The 12,561-nt window shown below is 39.2% G+C and overlaps 1 protein-coding gene across 3 annotated transcripts; it reads left to right on the top strand.

Annotated features, from left to right (window-relative positions):
* The first annotated feature begins 1,286 nt into the window (after positions 1-1,286).
* On the top strand, positions 1,287-12,424 carry FCHSD1_2 (F-BAR and double SH3 domains protein 1). Of its 3 annotated transcripts, XM_051209120.1 has the most exons (5): positions 1,287-1,350; positions 6,054-6,516; positions 9,033-9,350; positions 10,374-10,545; positions 11,671-12,424. In XM_051209120.1, the coding sequence occupies exons 2-5, from the start codon at positions 6,137-6,139 to the stop codon at positions 12,271-12,273; spliced, it is 1,473 nt and encodes a 490-aa protein (XP_051074547.1). In that variant the 5' UTR covers positions 1,287-1,350; positions 6,054-6,136; the 3' UTR covers positions 12,274-12,424. The 3 variants fall into 3 exon arrangements, with proteins under 3 accessions (XP_051074547.1, XP_051074548.1, XP_051074549.1); XM_051209121.1 differs by having other exon boundaries at positions 1,287-6,516; positions 11,671-12,423; XM_051209122.1 differs by lacking the exon at positions 11,671-12,424 and having other exon boundaries at positions 1,287-1,344; positions 10,374-11,371.
* The last annotated feature ends 137 nt before the right edge of the window (positions 12,425-12,561 follow it).

Genomic DNA, 12,561 nt, shown 5'->3' with positions numbered 1-12,561 from the left:
TAGCAAAGCTTTTGGCAAAGTTCCGCACAACCGGCTGTTATATAAGTTAAGACATATCGGGATTGGAGGTAATTTATTGATGTGGATAAAAGACTTCTTAGTTGGGCGTCAACAAAGAGTAAGGGTGAATTCAAAGTTATCTAGCTGGGAAACTGTGCTTAGCGGAGTGCCCCAGGGTACAGTTTTGGGGCCAGTGCTATTCCTCTTATATGTAAATGACCTTCCTTGTCTCCTATCATCATCGGTCTTGCTATATGCTGACGATGTCAAGATATGGAGAACGATACGATGTAAGAGTGATAGCTTAGAACTTCAAAATGACCTGAAGAAGTTATCTGAATGGTCTCAAACATGGCAGTTGCCGATAAATACTTCCAAGTGTTGTGATGCATATCGGTCATCAAGGTACAGATACATATACGATGAATAACACTGAGCTACCTGTCGTCCAGACATATAATGACTTAGGAGTTATCGTTAGTCAAGACCTAAAGACTACTGCACACTGCCGTGCAATAGCCGCCAAAAGTTTTAGAACGTTATGGTCAATACGTAGGGCTTTTAGTCATGTCGACACTAAGACGTTTTTGACTTTGTATACAGTGTTCGTACGTCCCAAACTTGAGTACTGCATACAAGTGGCTAGCCCCTGCTTAAAAAAAGACAGTGAGCTTCTGGAAAAGGTTCAGAGAACGGCGACTAAGCTGGTTCCCGCAATAGCGAAGCTTCCGTATGAATCTCGACTGGCCAAGCTGAACCTTTTCCCGTTGTCTTATCGCAGAACTTGAGGCGACTTGATTACAGTCTACAAATTGCTTAGTGATAAATTTGCACCTAACATGCCCCCATTTTTCTTGTCTTCCAAAACAGAGAATTTACGAGGACACTCCAAAAATGTTCATAAGCCGAGAACAAATTACTTGTCAGCTGACTATCGACTTTCCCATCGAATCATCAACGAGTGGAATTCACTACCTCAGCACGTGGTTGAGGCTCCATCCGTCGACTCCTTCAAAAGAAAGTTGGATCAACTGAGAGACCACCATTGCCAGGACTAACATAGGCCATCGAGCCTCCTGTCCTTCCCAAACTGAAACTGAAACTGAAACTGAATCATCAACTGGTGGAATTCATTACCTCAGCACGTGGTTGAGGCTCCACCCGTCGACTCTTTTAAAAGAAAGTTGGATCAACTGAGAGACCACCATTGCCAGGACTAACACAGGCCATCAAGCCTCCTGTCTTTCCAAAACTGAACATGAAACTAACAATTGTACACTGAGAATGTCCTTGATCACATATTCGGAATTCCTCACTACGCTTTTGAAAGTGGATGTGCAAGTAGTAATTGTACGACGTTCTTCTCGCTCATTAATCTCTCACACTCTATCTGAAGTCGTAATGTCTTTTTGCGAGACTGTAGTTTATGAGTGAAGTAGTATGGTTTACGATAACCGGTCTTGAATTTCAGCTCGAAATTCTTTATCCATATGGCTAAATGGCGTCTTGTCGTTTTAGCTGATATCAGTTCGTGATAAAAACACTAGATATAACTTCTCAACATAATTACCCGGTGCAAATCACAATCCTTATCCTTCATACAGGTTTAAAACCCTCATTCAACACCAACCTCGAGGTTGATGTTGATTTTTGTACTTGTTGTGATTATCCGTGCTTTGTGTACTTGTTGCACCAAAAAGCATTCTCAATATATCTAAACTAAAAGCGATTTGGTTAAGGTTTGAATTTTCTGCTAAACTTTGTCTCGTGGTACCTTTTGCTACTTATTGACTGACACTCGTGTTCACATTGTGATCATATTGTGTTTTAAACCTTTTTTAATCAAATTACAATGGTTAGTAAGACTTGTAAATGTGGACAAACAAACTGCTTGTTCCCCGTTGAGGGAAGAAAGCAGTGCGATGAATGTAAAAAGTGGTACCATTAGATGTGAACGCGTCTAAGTCCTACAGCTTACAAAAGATTCTCGAAGCCTAACTCGCATTGGCTTTGTATGCTTTGCTGTACAAATAATAAGTTACCGATCCGTCAACACTAACGACGAGTGAAGTGCCACTTGATATTGGTAATCATACACCTCTAGTGGAAATTGAAGACCCGGATAAAACTGTCACCGTTCCAAATAGTCCCGGTGCGGCTGTCCTGAGTGATGATAAATGGACTTCAGTACGGAGAAAAAGAAATGAGAAGAAAAAAGCTGTACGTGAAGGGCAGCTGGTTAGCAAATAATTGGGAGAGACGGTATCAGAAACAAAGACTCCACTGTGTCAAGGCAGACTTCTCTGAGAGGTCAGTCGTCTTTCATAAGTTAAGAGAATCTTCCGATAAGGAACCAAAGGCTAGGTTTGAACACGACCTCAGTCATATTAAGTCTTAAATAAGCAATTTACTCCCAGATACAGTTTCAGCAGTTAGTAAGCTCTGAAAGTCATCAGAAAAACCGCCTCTTGAAGGTTACATTTGCCACGGTTGAAGAAATGAAACTGATTCTAGGTAATTCACGTAAAGTGATTGGATCCGGAATATACGTCCATGAGGATCATAGCCTAGCTGATCGTACTAAGAGACGAGCTGCAGAACTGGAAATAAATGAGGGTCGCCAAAACGGTGAAGGAAACTTTGTTCTTAAGGGTTTTCAAAATGTAAAAGTTCGGAGCAGAACGATCTCCAAACCGCTCTGGGTGGTAAGGAAAAGTTCCCCACAGACTTAAAGGTATGCTACACAAATGCTCGCAGCCTACTAAATAAAATTGCAAAGTTCAGGTCAGTGGTGGATAAAGAAAAACCGGATGTTATTGCTGTCTCAGAAACTTGGTTAACGTCAGAAGTATTAGATAATGAAATTCAGTTGACTGGTTTTTTTACCCACCAGGGCTGATAGATTAAACCCTAGGGATGGCGGGCTTATCCTGTACCCCACAATGTATGACTTAAGAAACTCTTCTTTAGATTTAGTCTTCACACACAGTGATGACGTTGGTCAAATGACTTTCCTCCCACCACTAGGAAGGAGTGACCATGCAGTCATATTATTCAAATTCATGGCTGAGATTGCCTGTCAAACAGTTGCGCCGGCACGTCCTAATGTATGGAAGACAGATATGGAGGCAATCAACTCCGCAGCATCGACTTAAAACTGGGAAATTGGCACAAGGGCATCAGTACAAGTCATGGACTCTTTTCAGGCAGTTATACAACCGGGTAACTCAACCATACATGCCCTGGACAGTTCCAAAGAAGAAGATGCACGTCCATCCCTGGATAGGCCGGGATATTTGACGTTTACTAAGACGAAAGTAAAAAATGTTGGGATGTTGCCATCTGCCTTGGCACAGCAGGTACGATGGAACGCTACAGATCGGTAAAAAACAAGTGCATAACGAAAATTCGGGAAGCTCGAAGAAAATACGAAATGCAGTTGGCACAATCTGCACTCAGACAGCCCAAGAGAATATTCTCGTACATAAACTACGGAACAAGGATGCATCATTGGATTCTCAACCTAATTAAAGAAGAGGGTGAATGTGAAATGATAGAGGAAGATCAGGAAGAAGCAGAGACCATGGCTGACTATTTTGGGGCAGTGTTCACTCAGGAACCTCCTCTAGACAAAGAACCAAACCAAAATAAAGAGTCAACAAACCACCTGCCCACCGTTGACTTCGATCAAAATGATGCGCTTGAGGCTCTTAGCACCTTAAATATGAAAAGTCAACAGGACCAGATGAACTACACCCCAAAATATTGAGACATATTGCACAATATATCGCAGTCCCACTGACTGATATTCAATATGTCACTTGACCAAGGTGTGTTACCTGTGGACTGGAAGGAAGCAATCGTCACTCCCATACATAAAACAGTACCAAAACAACTTCCATCGAACAACAGACCTGTAAGCCTCACCAGATATTGGAAAGAATAGTCAAAAAGACCATAATGACATGTGTGGAAACCAGCAAGCAGCATGGTTTTAGAAAGGGTCTTTCTTGTACAACGAACCTCTTTATAGTAAGGGAATTTTGGATAAAGGCGCTAGACAACGGAAATTCAGTGGATGTTGTCTACATACACTTCAGTAAGGCTTTTGACAAGGTGCCAACTAAGGGACTGCTATTGAAGTTGAGAAACCTTGGTATTTCCGGACCTCTTTTAAAATGGATTAAGGATTTCCTAGTAAGTCGTGGACAGAAGGTAAGAATAAATTCCAAATGCTCCATCTGGAGACCAGTACTTAGTGGAATACCTCAAGGTTCCGTCCTAGGTCCTTTACTTTTTATAATGTATGGTAATCTTCCAAGTATAGTACAGTCTCCAATGTTATTATACGCTGACGATGTAAAGATCTGGCGAGTAACAACTGGAGACACAGACGCATGTGCTCTTCAGACAGACTTAAATAATATGATTAACTGGTCTAAAGAGTGGCTGATGCCTATCAACGCGGCAAAGTGTATCTACATGCACTTTGGGGATTCAAAGATTATTAAGTACAACATAGGGAAGTGCCATTACCCGTGATCCGGCCTCATAAGGATCTAGAGGTGACAGTGAGTCATGATCTTAAGACGACGGCCCATTGCCGGGAAGTCCCAGCTAAGGGATTTCGAACACTCTGGGCTTTAAAACGAACATTCACTAAGTTAGATACTACCATGTTCACCACAGTATACACATCCTTAGTGAGAACCAAGCTTGAGAACTGCGTTCAGACTTCAAGCCCCTGTTTAAAGGGTGACTCGGATATCCTAGAAAAGTACAGAGGGCAGCTACCCGTGCAACTCCAAAACTCCGGGGTTTATCATACAAACAGCGGTTTGAAAAGCTGGACCTCTTTACTCTGTCCTATCGCAGATTAAGGGGAGATCTAATTTTGATGTACAGAATACTGAGGAATGATTTTGGACCTAACTTATTCTCTCTTTTTCTCCCCACTAGATCAGGACATCTTAGAGGACATAGCAGGCGAGTAGAAAAACCAAGAACGAACAAAATACCAGTGGCATACAGGTTTTCACACCGAGTCATCAATGATTGGAACCTGCTGCCCGAAGCAGTGGTGTCCGCACCCTCAATCGACTCTTTCAAGAGAAGACTGGACACTCACAGAAGCATACTAGGAAAGGAATAACATAGGCCGTAGGCCTTCTGTCCTTACCACACAAATCTGAATCTAGTCAGTTGGTGAATATTCTGAAGGACGCTTTCGAGTCACTCAAAGGTTCATAAATTATGGTCTCACTAAAAACTATTAAGGTCACTTTAACGTCGCTAAAAGGCCGTCCATAAATTATAGTCACTGAATTTGTTTGTTCCTTCCCTTTTCTGTAGTTCTTCGTTATTCTTCCTGGACAAGCGTAAGTTTCACTGTTATGGACAGTTAGTCAACATTTACAAGAGTTCCTAGAAGACTCTTAGTTTCTGATATGTAAGTTAAGGGATCCCATTATATTGTGCATTTGTTTGAAAACAAACAAGTGTTGTCTATGTGTATAGATACTTAGAATACAGACCAATGGGATCATGTTCAAATCACGAGTATTTGTGCCTTAGCCGAACGAAATATTGTTTGCAAGCCGATCTCAATCTCCTTATTTTGGGAAGACTTTGGGGGATTTTGGGATTTTTCATAAAGTCGTAAGAAATATGTGTAATAAGATCCTGGGGAAAATCGCCTAAGTTTTGGGGAAATTTTGGGTATTCTTTAATTTAGTCAGATTGGGATACAATGCTCATCGTACTCATTCGTTTTTCCTAGAGGACCTGAAATTTGTGTCAAGCACGAGTGCTTATGGTTTTTTAATGCATGTGGAAAGCCCATGTCACTACTTTTTTGTTCGTTGTTTATTAGTCTACTTCAGAAAATCGATCGTTTCGTCCGGTCATTTTCATGCCATATTCATAGCAGTTTTAACCGTTAAATACACCCCTATATTTTGCATTTCGCATATTGGGATCTTATTTGATAGTAATAGTTATACACCACATCGTTCCCAACTTTTCCCTTGTCTAAAGTTACGTATGTTTTTTAGGTTTTTATCTCAATTATGAAATGTTCGCCTCTCAACCAAATATTAAACCAACACATATTCCTCCCATTATGGAATGCCCACCAATGCCTCATCCAGCAATGAATGTGAATTTCCCAACATTTTATTCTGGCAGTTTCGTGCAGAATAATATCTCATCTCTTGCACAGGAGAGCTTATATGAAATTCAACGACTTAGACTACTTCTGACTAATTTGCTGACTTCTATACAATCTGATGAAAAAGATCCTGAGGAAAAAAATAAGATTGTGGACGAAAACTTTGTGCTATTCAATAGAAATGGTAGTACGAAGTGTGAAAACATTCCTAGTCCTCTATTTACAACTGGAGAAGGAAAAACAAACGGGATCGTGCCTGAATGTCGCAACAACCTCCCTCAAACTCTTGGTACGAAGAATTTATCGTGTGAAAAGTTAGCATTACACAAAACAGTCAATCAAATCAGGTGAGAAAAAGACTTGGAAAATTGCCTAAACCCACTAGGTTCTGAACATGATGACGAGCGAAAACAAATCAGGTCCAGGTTAACCAAAAGTCTAAGGGATGACCGTGAGCAGTGGTGGGCAACGAAAGCAAAATAGATGGAAAATGCAGCGGTTGTAGGTAACACCATACAGCTTTTCAGAGTAATAAAAGAAACTGGAATTAAAAATTCAAATGTGAGACCATCTCAGAAAAATACAACACTCTTATCTGCCCTCAGCCCAGACGCTTAGATCGGTGGGCGGAATACTTTAGAGAACAGTTTAGCTGGTCTTCAGCTATTCTACCAGTACCCACCATTCCCAAACAGCTTGAATGGAACATTGACGTAGGTCCCCCGACTCTAATTGAAGTTCAAAAAGCTATAGCTAATCTGAAACGAGGAAGAGAAGCTGGTCTAGGCGGGTTGGCTCCAGATGTCTTTAAGTATGGTAATCCAGTTTTAGCGATTGAGTTGACTAATATTTTAGCTAAAATCTGGGAGTTGGACGTAATCCCATTTGACTGGTCGCAATCACTGATTGTCCCGATATACAGTAGGGATCAAAATCATGCTGTGATAACCATGAAGTTAGTTTAACTAATATAGCATCTAAAATACTAGCCTTAATTGTTATTGGACGCCTAACTAAGACTTGTGAACTGCAAACACGAGGAAATCAGGCTGAACTCAGACCTGGTCGTGGCTGAATCGACCACATATTCACCACTCTTCAGGTTCTAGAGCACAGACATGCTTATCGGCGTCCGTCAGTGATAGCTTATCTTGACTTAAAAGCAGCATTTGACTCTGTAAACTGAGAGGTTATGTTAGTGTCTGCCATTGAAAGGTGTAACTCAAAAGTACATTAACCTTGTGAAGGCTCTTTTCTCAAACACTATTAGTAGTCATCTGATTTATCAATTTCAAGTGGTATTTGACAAGGCTGTCCACTATCTCCATTTTTGTTGAGTTTCATTGTAGACATACTAATGGAAACAACGCTCTCGTCGACTGGATTTTCACGAATTGATCTCTTTCCAGTAGGTCCACTTATCGAGTTAAGATACGCAGATGGCATAGTTTTGTTTGATAAATACTCAGTCTTTTGGTGGCATTGAGCAAAAATGCCAGGATGTTTGGGATGCGTCTCTCCCCCTCTAAATGTAAGTTGTTGCTTCAGGACTGACCTGCGTCAACACCTGGACTAAGGATAGGTAGTCAAGTCGAACACGTCGACAACTTCACTTATCTTGGAAGTCTGGTCAGCCCTAATGAGTTGGTGTCTGACAAAATTTGTGCACGTATTCAGAAAGCTCGTTTGGCTTTTACCAACTTACGTCACCTATGGCGAAGGCGAGATACCCGTTTGTCAATTAAGGGACGAGTATACTGCACGGCAGTTCGTTCTGTTTTACTTTACGGCTGCTAAACGTGGCCATTAGGGGTAAAAGATACTCGTAATTTCCTAGTATTTGATCACAGATGTCTTAGAGATATTGCTCGCATCTGATGGGATCACCGGGTAATTACTAGTGAGGTTAGACGCATGGTATCGGGGAATGATGTTAAATCAGTTGATAGGGTTGTAAATCTTCATCGACTAAGATGGTTGGGTGACGTGTCACTTATGCCTGAATACTGATTACCATGACGTGCAACGCTGATCGGTGTTGGAGACGGTTGTAAGAAAGTTAGGGCAGCCAAACCAAAACATGGCATCAATCCTTGAAGTCACTGACTTCTAGTCTGAGCCATGTTGTTTGGTGCAGACTACTTAGTTGGGGTCCACGTGACTATCGTAACCAACGTTCGAAGGTTCTTGGTGACATGGCTCAGAGTCTATCACACTAGCGTAGGTGTATACACTTTTTCTGCCCTGAAACTTTGAGATTAAAAGTGTTTTATATCTTCCTACCAATTAATTCTCTCTCCCCGTATTATATCCATATATGAAGTCTTTTTTTACTGCCAATGTCGATAGACATACCATGAACAATGGTATGATTTAGCTGATTATCAGTTACTCACTAAATCAAGCCTTAGAACAAATGCATTGATTCGAAAAGGCAACGCTACTGACGTGCTGAACAAAGCCAACTTAATGTTCTTCTAACATTACTATATTCAAATGTAGTCTGTAGTTCACAACTAGAACCAATGCATCGTATTAGTCCTTAGTATTTCAACCTAAGAGTTGCAATATGAATATAATGATACGTTTTAAACTGATTATGTTTTTATATTTCTGCACAAAATGGAACATATAAGGAAGCTCCCGAAACCAATGATTAGTTTATACATACGTCGAAACTACAGGTACCGCTCACGTTTTGATTAAACTTAGTTTTGATCTCCAACTTTGTTGTAAAATACCCGAGAGAATATGATTCCACTGAGGGTTCTGAAAGTTCTTAAACGTGTTGCCAATTAGTTGCTTTGAACATATATCTTTCCCGAGCCTTTTATTTAACATACTTATTTGTTTTTTATTGTAGTGATGTTTTTAATAATTTGGATCAACTAGCCAGTCGAATGCAGGTCAATCGGTTATCTGGTCGACCTAGTGACCATGGTTTACAAAATGCATTATCTCTGTTTAACACCGTTGAACAGTTAGAATTTAGCCGTAATAGTTGGCTATATGAATCTCCGCTATCTCAGTACGTGGGGACCGATGATCACGGGAAAGAATCTGATTGTCGTCGTGTTGACTGGCTTATGGATAGAATCGAAGCGGAACGTTGGAGTCATAGATATTGGGGACGCACTCGTACTGTGCTTGAAGGTTTACTGGCTTGCTCCGCATTCAGACGGTACTTTTAATTTTTATCTTTAATAATATATTAACGTCGATGTATCCTATGTTTAAGTTAATTTTTCCAACACTTTTGGATTCTGCTTTCTATTATTACATTCTGCTAAGCGACCACATTACGTAAAATTTGCTGTAACTTTTCTTGCTATAAACGATACGTTTATTTACACGTAAAACAGTAAAGATATAATAATCTTATTAATAGACATGAAACTTAACTATATCTGGCACTTAGAATTTGTCGATAAAATAAGTTTCATAATGTTAACCTTGTCTTATATGGAAGGTATCTATCATAAATAATTTGTCTATGTTATGTTAACTGGATTGGAGGTAGAATAAGTCATATAGTGTCTGAATAGACATATAATATCGAAGTCATTAACTAACACTCTGGGATACTTTAAAGCAATTTGTCCCTTTTATCAATTTTGATGGAGCAATGAGAAGGTGGATTTGATCTGAAAAACGTGATATATTTGGGCTATACATTTCGAACAATTTGGTTATATATAATGCCCTGTTAAGTATATGTTGGAAGCATTTTATTCGATCAGTATTAAATAGAAGCTTCTCGGAAACATCTCAAAAGTGAATTCACATGTAGCATTTTTGACAATATGACTACAGATCCTGCAACTATACTTAGTATAGTCTCAGAACCTCCCAGAATCCCAAGACCATCTGAAATGTTATAAATACTAGCCTTGCAGTTCAGCGTTCTTTTCAAACCTCGCATCTTATCTCTCTTGTTCAAGTTGTTTAGATTTAGCCAGGAGTTATCAAAAGAGCTTAGGAAACCAATTTAAGCGTCCGGCTATAAGGCCTATCAATAAACAATACACTTGCCGTCAATAATAGGTTGTATTACTTGGTTAACCACATACTATTCATCATTGCATTTGACCTTAGTTTCAAGAAACCCCCATCATATTAATCTCTCCAAGATTATCAATCGGATAAATAATCTTTAATTCATGCTAATGTTGACGAAAATTGATGCAATCTATCTATTTTATAGCTCTCATTTAAATACAGATCATTCCCGCAGGCGAACGGATTTTCTCAATATAATCAATCGAGATTATGGTGCTGATTTGGAACATTTACTCAATGAATTAAATGTTAATTTGCCGGACCTCACTATAACGTTAATCGAACCATCATCTGTTGTATCCGTAGCACATTTAAGAGTAAGTATAAGGTAATTTATTGTTAAATGTATTTTATGCAGTGGCATTTTTATGGCCATTTTCATCAGTGGTCTTACGGAGTAACATTTACTAGTTCCTTATACAAACATACAAATACAGTTAATTGGTACTCCACACGTTATTTCACTTCTTCGGCATACATTAATGTGTTTTCGAAAGTTTAGCTTCAAATTACATATAGATCATCGGGATTGTAGAGCACATTTCAGTGATTGCAATTTAATATTTCAGAAGAACGCAACTCCACTTCTGGATTAATATATCAATTTGTGAGTTACTTATTGTATGTGTGCTAATATTGCTTAAGTATGCAAACCTCTGTAGACAAGTTGGAGTTTAATTTAATTAACTCATTTACCAGGAACTTGGTTATAAGTTACACTAAATGTGAAGGCTAACGGGAAAGCTCTATTTCGGATTAGACGAAGTAATAATGTCGTCCCAATAAATTCCATATTGTGCATTATTTGCCGACACTGGGACTGATTGGAGAAGTGATCAGTCTATAACATAGTGCCGGGTTGTAAGAGAGGACTGGTATCTGTCAGTCCGAGAGATAATCAAACACAGTGGCTTGAGGCTATCAAACATGGCTCAGAATAGAAACCGATGACAATCCTGCTTTAACTTGTTTTTACTTCATAAAAGTGAGAGGAACCTCTTTAACTGAGAGAATTCCTTCTGGTTATATTTTTCCTAACTGAACTGCTCACTTCACTATTTTCGGATATGGTAGGTTATGTACGTAACTAGGAAAATCCTTCCCTCGGTTATGTATGCCAATGTACAACACCAACCTCTTGCTTATGCAAAAGAACTTGTGTCATGCTGTATGGCATAGTTAATGATGATTTAATGGGTATTATCTAGACTTCTTGTTATCATCTGTTTTTAATAAATTTATCGCCACACTTTAGGAGGTAAACAAACTTTATTTTACATCAGAAAACTTCGTAGTGGTAATTAAAAAAAAAATTATTACGATTATTTTATTCTAAAAAGTACTTCAATTTTATTATGAAAACTATCCTAAAACAACCATTAAAATTCAACCCAACCTCAGTTTTATGTCATTTTGTTAATCTCTTTATTGTCTTTCTAAAGATTGGTGAGATAATGCAATGCTTTGTGACTTTTCGTCAGTTGAATCCAGAAAGAATTATTGTTCGTGGAGTATCGGAACCGATGATTATAAAAACACACTCTGATTTCCCGAACAACAATTTAAATATTGAGGAAAAACCCTTATCTTTAGCAACCGAGGAACTATTATCTGATTCAGGTCTTGATTCATTGCCGAAAATTCGTGATACTGTTGTCTCTTTACTAAGTCCTGACTCGAAAGCTCGATCACTCCCAGACCATAGACAACAGCGAGGCTCAAAACTCATCCGCTTTTGTAGTATACATCAATCGAAGCTCGATCTTTTTACACCAAGTCGTCATCCATTGTTTCGGCGTATCACTTCCTTAGCCCAATGTGCCCTTCTTCATTTTTCTAATGAATATAAACCTCCTTCTGCCATTCGTGGGTTTTGTGCTTGGCTTCACAGTTATCGCGACTTGTTCAGTGCCCCATGCTGTCGTTGCGGTCAGCTTCTAGGTCAAAATGTTGAACTACCACTTTGGCGTAGTTATCCTCAAATGAGAAAGGATAATTCTCGATCTATGGAACCCCAACATGAACACTGTCAAGCCATTATATAAACAATCATATACTTGTTTTCTGACTTTTTGATTACTTCCTATCATTTGTATAGATAAACTCTACAATTTAATATACCCTGGCTGTAACTTGAGCGAAATGTTAATTCCTATACACTACACCACCTTTGTAATACATATAAGTTATGTACCAATAATTTTGTTAATGTGAGTTCTATAAAACTCGGGCATTTCAGCCTACACGATGTACGCCCCGTCCGAAAATCGATCTACCATCTAAATCACTTGAAACAAGCTACACATTAGTAATTAACAGAAATTGGTGCCAAC

The sequence above is a fragment of the Schistosoma haematobium genome, chromosome 1, assembly GCF_000699445.3.
Source record: "Schistosoma haematobium chromosome 1, whole genome shotgun sequence".
Taxonomy (NCBI): Eukaryota; Metazoa; Platyhelminthes; class Trematoda; order Strigeidida; family Schistosomatidae; genus Schistosoma; species Schistosoma haematobium.
The sequence above is the reverse complement of the archived record's forward strand: the minus strand, read 5'-3'. Positions and strand labels throughout refer to the sequence as shown.

Coding starts and splice junctions, on each gene's coding strand:
- FCHSD1_2 (XM_051209121.1), top strand. CDS start 6,074: ATGTTCGCCTCTCAACCAAATATTAAACCAACACATATTCCTCCCATT. Junction 6,517..9,032: donor AAAACAGTCAATCAAATCAG/GTGAGAAAAAGA, acceptor TTTTTATTGTAG/TGATGTTTTTAATAATTTGG. Junction 10,546..11,670: donor TATCCGTAGCACATTTAAGA/GTAAGTATAAGG, acceptor GTCTTTCTAAAG/ATTGGTGAGATAATGCAATG.